Here is an 18,394-nt window from a genome sequence, read left to right as displayed (position 1 = left end):
GAGAAAGGATGCTTGAACTCGGCTGCTACCATGAGCTTTGTGTAATCAACACCTTACTTCAGAACAAACCATTCCTCGAGGTGCCCTGGAAATATATATCCAAGATCAAGCCATTGGCAGCAACTGGATCTGATCATCACCAGGCGTGACTCTCGGAACAGCTATCTCAACTTGCGGCTACCATAGTGCTAACTGTGATACAGATCACTCCCTGGTGTGCATCAGTGTGAGGATGCAGCACTTGAAGATTTTTTAAAAAAATTTTAACGGGATTTGGGCATCACTAGGTACGCCAAAATTTAATGCCCATACCTAATTGCCCTTGAGATGGTAGTAGTGGTTCCTTACAGTGCTGCTGCCCATGTGGTGTAGGTACATCCACAGTGCTTCATTGTGTTTTCATTCAAAGCAAAAATGCCATCCTTGTCATACTGCCTACCAAAAAATAAAAAACAAAAAAAAATAATTCCTTGATTTGAACGAGCCCTCTCTGGCATTCCCACATAAATTGCAGAAGTGAAAAATAGAACATACATCACACCATCTATAATACTGAACTCAACATATAGGAAGCAAGAGTGGAAAAATGCTGACTGGTTCAAGGCTAACCTCACTGTGATGGAAACTGTCATTGAAGCCAAGGGGTTCATTTTCATCAATTACAGGAGAGACCTGACTATGAAGACTGAATGCACTAAGAGCCACTTGAAGTAAAGTCCAGTAGACTGCTAGGTGGTGTACCAGTGACTACTGGCTACAACTTTGCCAAAATAACCAGATATCTTTTGCCAGAGTGAATGTCAGGAGCATGTATGAAGGAATCAAGAAGACAGCGGGTCCATCAGCAAAGAAAATGGCTCAATCAAAAACAAAGGCAGAGGCGGTCACTATTGACTGAAATAAATGGTTGGAGAGATGGGTAGAACACTACCTTGAGCTATACCATAGGGAAGAATACTAAATACTTACCAAGGAAGCTGTATACAGACACCATAGAATCCCTGCCTGTCATGGCAGAACTGGATATTGAGCCCACAGTGGAGGAGATTAGCAAAGCCATTGACTCACCTTGCCATGGACAAAGCTCCAGGTGCTAATGTTAGACTGCCTGCACTCATCAGGCACCGGAAACTAGCTCCTGCAGTATCTGCACAAACTTCTCTGCATTTGCTGGAGGGTGGAGGCGATGCCCCAGGGTATATGTTATGTAAAAGTTGTGACTCTGTACAAGAATAAGTGACCACCGTGATTGTAACAGCTGTCAAGACACCTTTCTGCTGAGCATTATGGGAAAGGTGTTTGCCCATGTTGCTTTTGTGAGACTGCAGATCCTGGCTGAAGTATCTACTTCGACTCCCAGTCTGGTTTCAGAACAGGAAGATCTATCATTTTCATGACCACCTCAGTCTGGCAGCTACAAAAGAAATGCTGTGAACACCACTATATATTGCCTTAATCAATTTCTACCAAGGTATTCGGCCATGTGAGCAGAGGCCGTTTATTTAAACTACTGGAGAAAACTGGCTTCTAGCTGAAGCTGTTCAATTTGATCTCCTCTTTCCATGGCAAGCAGATGGATAAGGTTAGTTATGTTTGGGCAACATTGGACCCATTTATGATCCACAGTGGAGTCAAACAAGGTTATGTTCCAGCACCGACACACTTTGGCATATTCTTCTCTTTGCTGTTATTTGCCTTGTGGCCATCTACAGAGGGTGCCTACTTATATACCCGAACTGATGAAAAGCTGTTCAGCCTTGCCTGCAATCCAATACAAAGGTGCACCAAGTCCTCATCAGAGACTTGCTGTATGCTGACAATGTCACACAAACATTCCATACTGAAGAACACTTTTTCAGCAGCAAGCAGACAGATTCTCTCATGCCTTTAAAGGGTGGTTTGACCATCAGCATCAGGAAGACAAATGTCGTGATCCAGAATGTTGCCATACTGCCATCTATCAGCATTGACCATGTGAGCTGGAGGCGGTTGTTATGTTCACATATCTAGACTCTACAGTCACCAGCAATCTGTCACTTGATGCTGTAATCAACACGTACATCATAAAAGTTGCAGCTGTTATGTCCAAGCTGAGTAACAGTGTGTGTTGTGGCACAGCTGATGGTAAATGCTGAGTTCAAATCCCAAAGGGAAACTGGAAACAACTTCCACAACTTGTTTTGCAATGTGTATAAATTTTGAGCTGAGTGCCTTGAAGTCAGTAGTATAAGGCTACAAAGTCTTATAGGTTTCTATAAAACTAAATTAAATATTTATTAATAAGAGAAATGATTTTTAAATACATACATAGATCTACAAATTGCTACTATGATAACTTTTAAATCCCCTAATTATCTGACTCCCAACAGTAAGACACAGATTTTAAAAGACCCAGGCATAGAAACACAATACCCTGAACAATTCAAATTCAGAGTGAGTTTTCTTAACTTCAGTCCTTTTGAAGACAGCAGCTTGAGGCATAGATGCTGAAGGCTTTTTCACACTTGTAAGATCTTAAAATGCCTAATCTTACGAACAGTCTTCTCTTCTTTATACACATTCCCCTCTTTAAATGCAAAATACCCTTTTGTTCACAGTGTCTCTGGACTTTATCTCCCTGATGATAATAAAACCTCTTGTTGCACTAAGTTTTGCCAGTGATCTTTGGGAAAAAATAAAGAGACTGTTTCTAAACTTCACTTGGCTAGGTGTCACATTTCACTCCCTCTTTTGGAAACAATCTAGTCTGGTTTATTTAAAAATACATATGTTCCCTTGGCCCCTATGTTTCTAAACTTTTCCATGTTTACCTAATTAACTTTTCAAACCTAACTTCTCTTCTTAGATCAAAGCACCCAGATTAATTTAATTAAGTCTCTCACACTCTCTCTCTCTCTCTCTCTCTCTCTCTCACTCTCACACACACACACACACACACACACACACACACACACACACACAGACATATCCCACTATAACTCTATTTTACAATAAATTCCAATAATATTATGAGAATTATAATACCTGATAGTGTGGAACAACAACAACCTGACTGAGAACACCAAACTGTGAGTCTACAAGCCTGTGTCCTCAGCACACTTTGTTCTACAGTGGTGAGACTTGGACAACAAATTGCTGGGCAGAAAAAAACGCTGAACAGTTTCCACCTTTTGCAGTCTTGGACATATTCTTGGTGTCTTTTGGCAAGGAAAAGGTAAACAACTCTGAGGTCCTGGAGCATACATTCATTGCTAAACCAACGACTTCTGATTCGCTCAGCTGAGTTCATTGGATGGATGATGGCGTATACCCAAAGACCTTCTGGTGAACTGGCCCCTGGGTCATTACCTTCTGGGCATCCATTCTTCTGCTACAAGCAAGTGAGATATGAAGATGGCTAATAACACTAACAATGATTGCTGATGGCCATGACCTCAGGAGGCTGACAGTTTGAAAGGGCACTGGAAGAGGCAAGCAGAAATGAAAAGTTTAGCTGGCCAAGAAAGGGGCCCAAAGAAACTAAGGCCAGTGAATCATGCACCATCTCAGCCCACGGTTTTTTTCTGTAGCAAATACAACAGATGCTGCCATGTCAGAGTGGGGTTCCTGAGCCATACCAGGCAATTGCTTAAGAGTTGATCACCACGGTGCAAACAATCATCTTACAATTTGCGTTCGGCAACAATTTATTTTTAGGCAGCCTTCCATCTTGTATTTGATTTGTACCATGCTGAAGCCAGATTTTTGATCAGATTATTGTTTGTGGTTGCTTGCTTCAGTGATGGGAGTTTTCAATATCTGCTGTTGCAAGTATCCCTGGACATAATTTGAAAATTGAGTATTCAATGTGATTTAGTTATTTCACAGCAGAAACTCTTAGTTTGTTGTATGTTTATATTTTTAATTTTTGTGATATCAATCTTGTTAAGTTCTTTAGGATAATAATGAGTTCTTCATCAGATTTAACAATTTTAACTAGTTCACAGCGCTGTTTTCAAAGCAGATCCCTTTTTTCCCCACCATTAATAATTCATAGTTTGGGAATAGGCTGGAATGCTCAGCACAAACCTGCATGGATGCAACTGTACATAAGCTTGACATCATCCTGCACAAAGCAGCGTTTTTGATTATCACTGCGGCCATTCAACTCCTCCACCAGCACACTGTGACTGCATTATGCCCAAGGTGGGCTGCAGCAGCTCACAAGGCTACTTAAGTAGCATCTCTTAGCCCTGCAATCTCTCTTTCTTGATGGACAAAAGGCTGCAACATTTGAGAATGAGAGTGAGTGTCGGTAGGGTAATGTTAATGGTGCAATTGGGCTTATTGAACCATATTAATGGCTGGTGGTTGGAGCATATAATTCCACGTATCAGTTTGAAATTTTGTTTTACATTTTGTAATATACCTTATCCTTGAAAGAGATATGTCTGTTAGCTTCGCAGACAGAAACCTTTAGGTCAGGTAATGGATTCTCTACAGAGAAAAAGTAGACTTATTTCTGGCCGTTTTAGAAACAATGATTGCTGATAATTTAATTCCTTTTAATAAATTACACTTCTGTTTTTTGAAACAGCCTTGCTTTCCTTTAACTTTAATCTACCAATGACGCTAGAATGTTGGTATGTTTATAGTTTTTAGGTCTCTGAATTTGTTTAGACTTGTCTAGAAGATTTTGCACTAACTGTTGACTTTTTAGAAAATGTGGTTATACTGTACCTACTGTGATTGGACTTTTTAACAGGGAAATGCATGCCAGGATATTAAGACACCAGCACTGTTAAGTAAATTGATCTATCTGTATTCTTGTCTCTGGTGACACGAGTCAAGAATGCCCTTTTGACATCTTAATCACTTTTATACAACACATGAATAGAACAGTTTATGTTGTGTGTTGTTTTCATACCTATGACGGATATGAGCACACTTATCATGTTAAATATGCACATTGGGTTATAACTTTGACACTACTTACCGTGACATTTCACCATAGTTTTACCAGAAAGATCCTGGCTTTATCCTTTATCGATGCTGGATTAGTTAATCCTAGAGCCTTCCTAGTTTGAGCAGTGAGGCCACTACAGCCTTCTGATAAGGAGGCATGGAATGAGCCAATCATGATGCTCTGATCACCATCATTTTCATTATTTACATTTGGCAATCAACAGGTTATGTTGGTAGCTAAATTTGAATAATCACTACAATACTGGCTAATACTAGGGAACCTTATATTCCATCTGCAAGCCAAGAGAAGAGAATTGTGAAGGTTGAATTAATTGTTGCTCTTGAAATTTGAATTTTTATAGTTACTTGCAGAACAATTTTAGTTCCATGCTATTGTTCAACCATTGTGGCACTTGAGAGCCCTGGAATTACACAATCTGCAGGTCATCAGAATTTTAGAATAATTCTTAACTCTGACAAATTCGCTCTCTGTAGACATATGAAATAATGTTAATTCAATTTTTGTCTCTGATCTAATATAATTGTAATATTACTTTTTGTACTGATGTCATGAAGCTATTAATGTGTACAATATTATTGAAAAATATTTTTCTTTTTAAAAAAGCGGTTTAATCTGTGTGTGTGTCTTAATTCAATTAAAGCCAGCTATTCTGGGTGCTTTGATGTGTACTAGTATTGAGATGTAAGAGAGGTAGAGTGCGTTTGCATTTTTAAAAATACAACATTCAAGAAAGCGAGTGAAATCTGGCACCTAGCTAGCAGAGACCAAGCGATATGTTTAAATTACTAATAAAATTGGTACTGTGAAAGGGGTTTTATTGTTAGAAGAGCCTGGTCATTCAATGAGCTGTGCTAGGTAAAAGGATAGCAGTTTTTGGTGTGTGCAGAGCAGAGGCAATGTAAGATCAAAGCAGCTATAAGCCCACAACCATCTCCACAGGAGCTAAAGGGAAAGGAACCTAATTTTGAATTTGTACAGTGAAATGCTTTGCCTGGTATCTGGTTAAGTCTATGGGTTGCTGTTGCCTTAATGGAGATTAGTTTGGGAATTTGTTAAAAATTATGATACTAGTAATTTGTAGCCATTTGTATATACTTGTGTAAATTAATAAAATGTTTCATTTAGTTTAATATAAAACCTCTTGCACTGGTTGTTCGATTCCTGAACTTAGAGTTGCATCTCAAACATACCACTTAGGTTATGACAGTTGTTTAAAGTTTCCCTCTGGGATTTTTAAATAACTCAGCTTTACCAAAAGGCTGTTTCACAACAACTGATTACCATTAGCCTCCTGTTGCAATTTTCCTTTCCTCCTTTCCTCCTATCCCCATCCAATTTGCTCTCTGCTTTCCAGAACACTTGACTGTTGCTGCTTAGGATACACCTCAACCCCCACCTCCCTGCCAGATCCCCAAATTAGATCATGCCTGAATAACTAATGTAATATAATGGGTAATTGTTAAAATTAATTGGCCTCTAATCTTCAGGGCATTAGTTACATGAGGCATAGCATCCAATATTCATTTTGTATTTTGGTGGAAACAGGATTGACTTTCACCAGTAGAACATTTGGCCTTGAACCTGCTGGAGGTAATTAGTGTGGTACCAGATAATGTAAATATGCTGAATATATATTATTTTGTCTTTCAGAGCAGGCCCAGTTGCCTAGAAACATGATTGAAAATAGCATGTTTGAAGAGGAGCCAGATGTAGTTGACCTGGCCAAGGAACCACACCTTCATCCTCTGGAACCTGATGAAGTTGAATATGAGCCACGTAGTTCACGGTTGCTGGTCCGTGGCTTGGGAGAGCATGACCTGGAGGACGATGAAGAAGACTATGAATCATCTGCAAGGTTGTTAGGCATGTCGTTCATGAACAGAAGTTCCAATCACCGCAATAACCTGACAGGAGTTTATAATCGGGAAACGTCAGGGGGACTTTGTTCGCTGTCTTCTGCTCGGACTGTACTTGTTGGAGCATTTGTTGTGGTGATTATACTTTCAATAGCCATGGTAGTCTACTTTCTGCCAAAATGTACCTTCACCAAAGAAGGCTGCCATAAAAAGAACACAACTTTAACGCTCATATATCCTTTGGCAACCAATGGCCAGGTATTTCCTTGGCCAAAAAATAGATTGCCTAATGCTGTTGTACCAGTCCATTATGATCTTTCTTTGCACCCCAATCTCACCACCATGAATTTTATAGGCTCTGTGCAAATAACCGTTCTAGCCAAGGAGGACACCAACAACATCACTCTCCACAGCTTTGGTCTCAAAATCACCAAGGCAACCATTACTCCAAAAGCATCTAGTCAATCAAAGGATGTCCAGATTTTGGAGTATCTACAACATCAGCAAATTGCAATTAAAGTTAACCCAAAATTGTTGAAAGGAGAAACACACATTCTGAATCTGGAATATTCAGCAAATCTATCTGATGGTTTTTCTGGATTTTACAAAAGCAGCTATCAAGATAAAAACAAAACAAGGTAAACCAACACCTGTCAGTATTTTTTTCTTAATGTAATAACCATTTCATGATAGGTCCATTTTGTGTATTGTGGTTAAAAGACACTTGGAAAGAAATAAACCTTTTTCACTTGTGTCTGATTTCACCTATTGTGCATCATTGTCTTAGAACACATCTGTTTGTGCCACTTTGTTGATGCGTCTTTTGTTTTTCTCAAAGTATGCCATTAAGTATTAGTAGTGTTCCTTGTGGCAAAAACTGGAGATCTACAGTTTGTATGTGAAGTTAATAAATTTATCCGTTACTCAAACTTGGCCATTCAAGATGCCAGATTGTCATTAAAAACCCAAGTGCTTCATTCAGGAAAGGAAACCTGACACCTCAAATCTGTCTGTTCTAGACATGATTCGAGTCCATTACATATTTGAATCTTATGCCTCTGAAGTATCTAGCAATGATGGTCAGTAAGTGTGGCTTTGTCAGCATTCCAACAGATTTTTTTTCATCTGGTAGTATAGAACTGAGTATTGCTGAAAAAAAGACATTGAAGCTTTTTATCTTGCACTCATATTGGTCTTCTTGCAAAGTGTCCTGATAAGGAGAAAAACAGCAATTTATACCGTATGAGAAGAGTGTTGATTGGTAGAGGCGTTGCTATGGAGAATGCGCCAGTTGGTGGTGACTGACAGGTAATTGTCTGAAATTTAAACCAGTGTGGTTTAAACAGCATGTCCCAGCCGCTGTTTGCAACAGGCAAGGTATAGACCATACACAATCAGCCCGTGCTTGCAAAACTCAAAATACAGTATCCAGCAATAAATGTGATTCTACAATTGGACAAAATTTGCTAAATACTCCAGTGTGTGAAGAATTACGCTAACAACCAATTTAAGCTCATCAGTCGGGCTCACAGTATGGTGCATTTTCATGTATTAGAAACAAAATATTAATACACAGGGCCCTGTTCTTTGCAGACAGAAAGAACATGTAGATACATTGCACCTGTTTCAGCTAAATAAAATAAGTGACAGTCGTTACTGACTCATGGGTCAAGGCATTGCCCTGAGCAATCAGGGTCAAGCTGTCTGGTTTAAATTGCAAACAATGCTTGGCAGTTAACTGTCAGTCATCATTAATTGGTGCATTCTCCATGGCAATGCCTTTACCAATCAGCACTGTCTCCCACACAGTTTTGTTCTTTTCCCCTTATATTGTATTCTTGTGAAGTGTCCTGATGAGTGCAAGAAGAAAAGCTTTGTCATGCCTCTCTTTTTTTCAACAATACTCTAGATATTTTTTTAAGGAAAAAGGTGAAAATAGGACCACCTTTGCCAATCCCCTCAATTCCATAACTGATTCACAGCCCCTGTTCCCCTCCCCCCGCCCTTTGTGAGTTGGCCACAACATGAACAGCAGATAAATAAACTGAATTTTTTTTCTTATTTTTGTATAGTAGGCACTGGACTACTCGCAAAATGGTATTTATTTATAATACTGTTCTTCGTTAACTTCGGATTTCTTCATCTGGCCTGGATTGCAAATTAGCCATATTCAATTACTAAACCTGTGCACCAATCTTGTGTACCTGTTTAGCAGGCTGTAGAATTGGAATTCTTTTGGCGTTTAGCCTTGAATCTAAGCTGAGTTCCTGACAAGTCTGAACTTGGGCCAGTTATTTTGTTTTCCCAAGGATGTTCAAGAATAAGGAACTCTAACCTTGCATGGGCTTTGTTACAATAGTTGTCATCTGGTTTAATATTGTGAGCAAGATTCAAACAAAATGAGAAAATGTCCTTTATTAAGCTGCAAGTGCAAAGGTTTTGGTCAGCTTTTGTTCAGTTTCCAGCATTCTTTCTCTCCATTCTGGCTTTCTTAGCACCATTATTCATTTTGAACTGAGGGGTAAGTATCAGGCCATCTCGCTGAAACTTTGTTCCATGTGTGGTACAACTTATGCACAAAAGAACAAACACACAGGCCCAACCAATCAGAGCCAGAATGCTTGTTTCTGGCCCTGATTGGACAAAAAACTACCAGCTTACCTTCCTCTGATTTTTCTTCCAATGGAGGATCCAGCAGGAAATGTCAAAGGGTGCAATGGAGGAAATCGGAGCAGAGGCCATGTGCCTTTTTGCAGCACTAGCTGCTGTATTCTGGTAAGAGTTTGAATGCCCCAAAGCTTCTCACTGTGTTAGTGAATGAGTGATCCGTTCATTCATCATTCAGTATGTAGTTGCATAAGGGTAGAGTGGTGATTAGATAGGGTGGAGTGGGGTAGGGTTGTGAGGTTGGGTCAGGTCAAGTTAGGGGCACGGAGACGGAAGGTTTGGGGGAACCGGGTCTGGTCAGGGTGGGGTTGGGGGTGGAGTCGGGTGGTAGGAGTAATCAGGTCAGGATGTTTGGAGGTGGGAACTTGGGTGGTCAGGATATTCAGCGGGTCAGGGGGCTGAGTTGGTGGTGAGGGCTGGTCAGATCATGAGGGGGTGGGAGTCAGGTGGCGGGGACTAGTTGGTTTGGGGGAGGCGGGTGGGGAAGTCAGGTGGTCAGGTCTAGTTGGATCAGAGTACGGGGTTTGTTTGGGGAGCCCTTGGTATCACTTGTATTGTTACCCAGGAGTTGAACTAGGATTTTTCTGTCACTTCTTAGGTAACTATTCAGGTAAGTAAGTTGGTACCGTCCAAGTCTTCGGCTATAACTTAAGAGTTGAAGACTTTTTCAGAGGGTCCCGGGGCGATGGAGGGTGCAGAGGAGTTGCCCATCAGAACTTCAAACTTCCCATGCAATTCTATGAAGTCAGAGATGATCCGGAGATCAGAAGGTATCTCAGGTTAGCAGTTAGAAGAGGCAGTTATTGTATTCCTTCTATAATTTTAGTTGGGGGTTAGCTAATTCTGTTTAGACCTGGGACCTTGCTAACCTGTACAGCCTCATACCCACACTGTGAATTTATCTAATGACCTAAATGAAGATATACTGTTCACCTTGCTTTTAGTTTAAAAACAATTGATAGCATTTAATGTTCAGCTCTGGCAGCATTAGTGGAGACAAAGGTTTAGTTGAGCAGAAATCTTCTTTGTAGCACCTTGCTGCCTAATTTGGGCACTCTGGCACTGACAATTGATAGTGTGTTTATGGTGAGATTTCCACTCTTGGCAGCTAACTTTATTTTACATTTGCTGATGCCTGGTTAATCTTTGTGGGAAAGAAGAAATCTGCTTGTTGTCCTAATAATCTAGAACAGGTTTTAAATTTCTCCTACCTTGTACTTTTATGATGAATGATTGGGTGTGAAAGAGGAAATTAGATTGGCTCAGTCCTCCTCACCTGTTTTGCCTGAGGTGCCATTTGTCGATGAGAGATTAAGCCTTTACATCTGCCCCCCTCATGTAATGTAAAAGATCTCGATGCAATATTTTGAAGAAGAACAGGGGAGTTATTACATCTGTCCTGGGTCAATATTTATTCCTCAAACAATGTTACCAAAAAACATTGTCTGGCCATTATGATATTGCTATTTGTGAGAGCTGTCAATGTGTAATTTGCTGCATTTCCTATATTATATCAGTGGCTACACTTCCAAAGTACTTTGGCTGTAAAGCACTTTGGGACAACTCGAGGTCATGAAAGATGCTGTATAAATGCAAGTTGTTTTTATTTGAGGCCCTTATGACATCCCTTTTGGTGGTTGTGATGTTTATTGACTTTTGTAAAGGATGTTTTTCTACTATCACGACGGAGAGACCAGAGCAATTATTTGACTGGCATGACTTTTTTTTAATATTGAATTTTTTGCCTCCTATATAATGGTGTTCTAACTTACTTTACAACAATGGTCTCACGTGAGAGGGCCTCAGTGATTGCTTTATTATTATGGAGAATTGTGGCAGCTTACTGTACCCTTGCATGAAAAATCACTGTAATCTTAAAACTGATCCTAGCAGGTTTAAGACTTAATGATCCCATGGTGATCAACAAACCAAATAACTGAATTTACCAAATGATCTCAGTAAGAATACCAATGAGCAAGATTTCATTTTTATAACTTTAACAATCCAACCAAAATCAACAAAAATTACACATGAGTGAACAGGCAAATCACGGTCAATATATATTGCAATGTAAACATTAATTAGCAGATACAACAAAGATAGACCTCTCAGATTTACTTTGCAGTCCACTTAGCGTATGTGGCACCAGTTTCAGTCACAAAGTTCTTCAAAGCTCTGAACTTCCTCAAGTAGAATTCCAACTCTGTTTTTGCAATGATTTACCCACTGATTCTCATCGGACAGCAGCACCCAACAAAACAGAGTTGCACAGGCCCAGTCTTCATCAAAACAGCAAAGTTCTCCAGATCGTCCTTGGCTCTACTCCTGACAGTCTTCACGGCATTGCTCCCCCAACACTACATTTGCCTGAACCCCCAATAATAACCTTGTAAACTGTATGGCAGAGTCTGGGCAGTCAATTACTTTATGTTACAGAAATAGCTGCAACAACCTTGTATTTGCCCATTGCCAGCTCTTGGATCCAGCCTTTGTCATCTTCAGCCTACCTACACTGCACCACTGGGTGATCTGAACTTGGCTCTGTGTCTTTTGTCTGATTTCAACCAGTTTTGGTTTCCCCAGAGACCTGAAGTTTCAGTTTTAGCTTTAGTTTCCATAGAAACATGAAAATTCAGTTTTCCTTTCGGTTAATCTCATTCAACAAGAAAATACAGGCTTTGAAGTCAGAAATTCCATGAAACTGCACTAACACTACAAGCTGGAGAGTTCGTTTTTGAAGAACCTGTGGATCATGTTTTTCTCTTCTTTTGCAGAATATTGGCAGCCACTCAGTTTGAGCCAGCGTCAGCACGAAGTGCTTTCCCATGCTTTGATGAACCGGCATTTAAGGCCACATTTAGCATCAAGATAATCAGGGAAGCTGACCACATCTCATTATCCAACATGCAGAAGGTACCTTTAAAAGGAAGAGTTTTTCTTAATTATCGTGCCCCAAAAAAATCACATTCCAGATTCTGCTAGAGTGGACTCTACTAGTTCAACTTAAAACTACACATTCTATATTTTCAAAATTTTTGCTTTGTGTTCTGCAGGTTTAAGCTGACAATGACTTGATGATGAAAATAGGGCATCTGGGACCTTAGTCAAACACAGGACAAAAAGTCTATCCCCTTGATCAATGGGATTAATTGATTGAAAACTAAAGAGAGGAAAGATTAAGAAGGAGGTGAATTAGATTGGGTGAATTCATGCACTAATTGAGTTCAGAAAGGCAAACTGTGAAGGAACGGAAGATTGTATTTGGGGAGGTGGGGTGGGGAGGGGAGGGGAAGATACAAAGGGAAAGTAGGAGAAATATTTTTAAAAATTTTCTGAAAGAATTCAGAAGCTGAAGTAACTTCACACTTAACTTTCACTTTTTGGACATGAAATGTTGGGCAGCTATTAACAATTAACAGGCCATTAAAAAGGTACTTACACTGATAATTGCTAGAGTTACATAATGAGGATAATGGTCAATTAATATGCAAATTTAATAACTTCATGAAAATTATAGAAGGTTAAGTATGAGATGCAGCATTCATGGTGCAAACGAACAAAGTTTTGACAGCAGATAGGGAGAAATGGGGTGGAGGCTGGTGATATTGCAGAGGTGCAAATAAGGCAGTTTTTGTGATGAGAAGATACAAAATCGGACACTTGAGACCGAATGGGATGCTAAGATGGCAATCAGTCTAGTTCAGTTATAGGTGGTGGTGGGGTAGGCTGATGATGTCAGTGGCATTGGTGTATAGTTTTTAACTTTACCCCTGCCAGCAATGTTTAACAGCAGGCTGCTTGAACTGCATTGAGCGTTCTTTGGCTAGGAAGAGGAAAGAGAAAAACATGAAGTTTCTTAGAGCATGTTTAGACATCACATGAAGCTGAGATGTTGGGTTTTGCTGTGATGTTCATTTCTTTGGCGATGTTAGGCAATCTTGACGCTCATTTGGACTCTGACAAAAAGTGGCAACTTTAGCAGGTTACCAGAAGACTCCTGACACCCGTACAACAGTACCTTATAATGATTGATACTTTCGGAAGAAGGGAGAATACATTTTAATCATTCAATTTTTATTTAATTCCTATATGTCTCCCAGTAGTTTTGGTATTGATTCCTATTATTAAGTTCTTATAGCCCTTATACCTTGCAACAATGAAATAGGACAGTTTATGATTGTTTCACAACATTTAGATTAGTGAGAGCCTGATAACTGCATTTCTTGAGCAACTGGGCATAAGCAAATTTAATTGTGTTCAGCATCTACAACTTGCATCTGTGTGGCATTTTGACCTGTTGTTTCCAGCTTTTTCTATTTGCCTTTGGTTTCCAGCATCTGACAGCACGTTCATTTAAAAACGAGAACTGAAGCCACTAACCTATTTGCGTGTGAATTATGGTGCTGCTTTTAATTGCTATTACAGTGCATTTAACAAAACTGGCTTCTTTCGATGTAATTAGGGGGATGTTGGGACCTGTTAAAGTAATCCATCTAGATTAATCATCTCTGTAGTGAATGTTTTCCCTAGAGCATAAAACTGAGAGTAATAAGAGATTCATACAGAACAAGCGATTAATACGGAAATCAGTAAAAATGAGAGGCAGAGCGTGCTATTGACAAGCAGCTTATCTTCCAAACAAAGTCCCTGGTACGATATTTGTGTGAACACAGCATGGAAGAATTTGCATTTCTAGCAAGTTTTTTAAAAAAAATTAAAATACTTTCCTATTAAGCATTCCAATACCAAAATTAGTCAACAAATTCACTTGACAAAAATCTTGTTATAAAAATTGGGTTCAGTCATTGGCAGAAATTTAAAATTGGTATCATTATTACAAGTGTTTAATAATTTTATGTGAAGAACTGAAATATTATACCTGAAGGCCTAATTGTGCAAAGACTAGACTTGTAACGGTTTCTGATAGTAATGATTAGGCTGTTTTCAAAACTTAGCGTCTGAATGCTTTGTAAATGTAAAAAAACACTTCTACCACTCTTTAGTGTGAAACTTTGCATCCTTTTTCGTTTGGAATTCCAACAAGGTTTGAACAGACTCTCCATATCTTAGTACAGATTCTAGGTTTTGCCCAGTTGTGAGTGGTATTTTGATTTCAGCAGACTGATTGTTTAGGATGTTGGCTTGTACAGCGAGACAGAACGACCCTTACTATATATGTAGGTCACAACTTGATGCTGCTTTCCATTTACCATGACCTACCCTGCTAGCAAAGCTCATTATTGATTAGGTTGCTTTTTTCCACTGCCCTGGAACAGCGATTGAGTGATCGAGCTGACAGCTCTCTTCTGCATAATGCTGTTGCAGGTTTTTCCATAGCATTTAGGTCTGGAGATTTTAACCCATGTTGCACACAGTTTAGTTTTTGCAGATAAACAATAAGTATTAACCAAAAAGTAAAGCACACTCCATCTCAGCTTTCCATGTCATTTTGCCAACAAATGCGCAAGAGGATGAGGAGTGCTGTGTGCATACAAATATTGAGATCCTATTCACTTTTACTTAGCAATAAGAAATCCAATTAACCACATGTAGATGATGCTGACTAATTTATTAGACAACACTGTTGTAAATGATGCAGAATGAAAGCTCTTTGAAACTGTTGGGGAATCTGAATCAGATAATAGATACCTAACATCCCCTCCCCTTAGCTGACTCTTAAAACTGGATAGATTACACTTTTTTCTTCCCCGTCCTCTCTGCCTCTATTAGAATGCAGAGGAAGAAATTGTCATGTGCCCTACAATTCAGATTTCTGATGGAAATATATCTCTTCTCAATCCTCTCAGGGCTTGTATTCAAAGTAGCACTGGGGTAATGGTATATGCCTTTTTCCCTAGACATCAAGCCACAAACTGTACCATCGTTGAAACTGACACTTTCTGAGCATCCACGGGCTCGGTGTCTATTATATTGACATACCAATATTTGGCATTGTGTGTGCCCATAATACATTTATTTTAAAAGCGAATCTGTCCAAGGTGCTGTCTCTAAATTAAAGCCTGTTAAAACATCAACTTCAAAACAGCAGTTTGTTCATTCAACTTATTCAAACTCTTCTGTGGTGCCATATAGTACATTTTCTTTATTCCAGCTCCCCTGTTGGCCTGAGATGCGTATTCCTGCTGAGAACTAGAATGCTGAGGAAGAGTTTATTTTTAGCCATTGAATTAGGATGGAGGTTGTCAGAAAATAGGGGGATCCAAAATAGAATGCATTGCAGTGGTTAAAATAGAATGGGAAGGAATTCTGTTAGAGTTTCTAGTTACTGCTTTCCTTTAAAAGGGCAAATGGGTGTAATGAAAATGGAAATCATTGTTTCCTGGTTTCTTGGCATGTGGAATAGATTGAAGGTTTTTATTGCAATTCACAATCAAATGTACAACCAATTTTCACTAAGATGTAACTAAATGTTCAATTCTACTGTAATACCAGAGGTGACTCAAATCTCAATATACTAGATCTGTCTGGCATTGGATGAGTGATTAAAAGGTCATTAAAAAAAAATCTATGCAAGAGTGCCTCCACTTCTGCACGAATGCCATATCATTTCCTGTGTGGTCGGTGCGCTCACTCTGCGCACCTGTTTATGGCACATACACAAAAATTGGCTGAGTGGTTCTTCAACTGGTTGCCAAGTTCTATATTTGTTTTGATTCTGGTAAACTCCGAATACTAACTGTGTCCGTGGAAGAACTGGGCTGCCTCTGGCCCTCCTGTGACAAAAGCTCCATTCTCCTCTTTGTAATTTTAACTATTTTTGCCTTCATTTAGGTGAACCCTTTGTATGTGTTAACTATATCTGTGCATAGTGTGTTTATTAATATATATTCATATCCTTGATGCTTATTCCAAAAACTTTCATTTCATGGTGATTTGTGTTGTTCAACTATGCTCAGGACAAGTTCCCATTGTGCGCTCAAACACATCTGTAAGTTGCCTATTTATCAGACAGCACGATGATACTCCATAATGAGATTTGAGAACTGACTCTATACTCAGTTATGAACTCTGTAATCTGATACCCAAGAAAGGCTGTTCTGCTTCAGTGTGTAATACTCCAGGATGCTGCCAATGGGATTTTGTGGGCTTGATTTATCACTGGAGGTTTGAGTGCTTTCCACTTTGCCTTAGATTACGTAATCTATTAATCAGTGTTTCTGATTAAACCAGAGGTAAAATTTTATCCTCTGGCAGGTTGTGCTGTTTTAATTGGTTAAACTCCTGTGACTACTTGGAGTCTCTTTTTTTAAAAATCTGATTTTGGTTAACCTCTATGAAAGTTTGAGTTTGCCTAAGTTTGACTGTGTCTCTATGTAATGAGTGGTAGCTTTATATATGGCAGCCACTAGGTTCACCAAAATAACCTAAAGCTGGTGAAGAATTGTTACTGCTTACTGTTTGTAACACTGAACAGAACTCGGGGACTTCAAAGCTAAATGTGATGGGGGTTCCCAAAAAAACCATTGAATTCCAAAGGTACTATTTGAAAACAGCTTTTCAACAGCAAAAAATCTCTTTTTTTGGGTCTTTCCCTATAAAGTGGAGGAGTAAATTGAGCTTCAGCATGTATCTGCAGACAGTTGTGAAAAGATGCTGTATCTCCTCTCCAAGTGTGGATTTCAATTTGGTTCTCCAACTGATTGCAATTCTCCAGCATTGTACCTAAACTACCAATTTCAGCATGAAATAAATGCAAGGAATGTATTCCTTTTGGCAAGCTAAATTTTCCTTAAAATTTCAAAATATGATTAAAATGCTGCAGATGTTTTCAATGATCAATATATATCTGAAATCTGTTGTAGGATTCCACAACTTCAATTGGCAATGGACTGCTTCAAGACACATTTGTGAAAAGTGTAAAAATGAGCACTTACCTGGTAGCATTTATTGTAGCTGAATTGAAGAGTGTCAGCCAGGAGACTGCAAGTGGAACTCTGGTAAGTGCTTAATTTTTTTTTAGTGGTTCCTATTATTGTTTAGGTAGAGGAAAGGCTATATTTATTTATTATCCCCATTCCTCCATGGTAGTGGTAGTGGGCCTTCTCTTTCAACCACTGCAGTTGTTATATTAATGGCAATCCCAGAATAATGTTAACTAGGAGTTTCAGAACTCTGGCCCAGCAATGATGATGGAATGGACAATATAGTTCAAATCGAGGTGATACATGACATTGAAGTGATGCTGTACCAACAACGTTGCTAATCTTGTTTTTCCTGATGGTAGAGGTCACAGGGGAGGGCATTGTTAACAGCTTAACTTTGAGCTACTGTATTGCGTTCTGTAGATTGTACATAATACAGCCACTGGTTGACGGGGTGAGCATTGAGTCCAGTAGTAAAAGCATTAATCAAGCAAACTGGTCTAATCCTGGAAGCTGATAGACTTCTTGACAGCTGTGCCTACATCCATCTAGATGCATCATGAGCATTCCATCATACCTCTGACTTGAGTCTTGTAGATGGTGGAAAGACTTTGAGGGTTCAGGAGGACAGTACCCACCTGCTGCCCTCCTCTTACAGGCACAGCATTATTATGGTTGTTCTAGTTAAACTTTTGGTGAATAATAATCCATAGAATACTGATATTGGAGAACTGGTGCAGCTAAAGGTCAAAGCGGCATAGCTTGTTTGAGATGTTCAGAACATACTAATTATGTATTGTAACTTTAATATGCCACTTGATTGGCTACTTCATTATCAAAGGAGTTGTAAAATTATCAGTGAACAGCCCCACTCATGACTGTACAATGGAGAGGGAAGGCCTTTGATAAAGGAACTGGAGGGGGTTGGGTGGAAAACACTGAAATTCCTGCCATAATGTCCTGGAGTTATAATAACTGGCCTTGACAACCACAACCATCTTCCTTGTCACTAGGTAAGATGC

The 18,394-nt window shown here is 39.3% G+C and overlaps 1 protein-coding gene across 1 annotated transcript in view; it reads left to right on the top strand.

Moving 5' to 3' along the window:
• The window catches only part of LOC121277323 (leucyl/cystinyl aminopeptidase), a 136,912-nt gene that overhangs the window by 29,674 nt on the left and 88,844 nt on the right, over positions 1-18,394 (top strand). Inside the window, exons 2-4 of the mRNA XM_041186652.1 lie at positions 6,617-7,460; positions 12,264-12,402; positions 17,313-17,447. Of these exons, the coding sequence (XP_041042586.1) occupies positions 6,617-7,460; positions 12,264-12,402; positions 17,313-17,447 (1,118 nt within the window). The remainder of the gene's footprint in view (positions 1-6,616; positions 7,461-12,263; positions 12,403-17,312; positions 17,448-18,394) is intronic.

This window comes from Carcharodon carcharias, chromosome 4 (assembly GCF_017639515.1).
Source record: "Carcharodon carcharias isolate sCarCar2 chromosome 4, sCarCar2.pri, whole genome shotgun sequence".
In the NCBI taxonomy this organism is placed as follows: Eukaryota; Metazoa; Chordata; class Chondrichthyes; order Lamniformes; family Lamnidae; genus Carcharodon; species Carcharodon carcharias.
The sequence above is the reverse complement of the archived record's forward strand: the minus strand, read 5'-3'. Positions and strand labels throughout refer to the sequence as shown.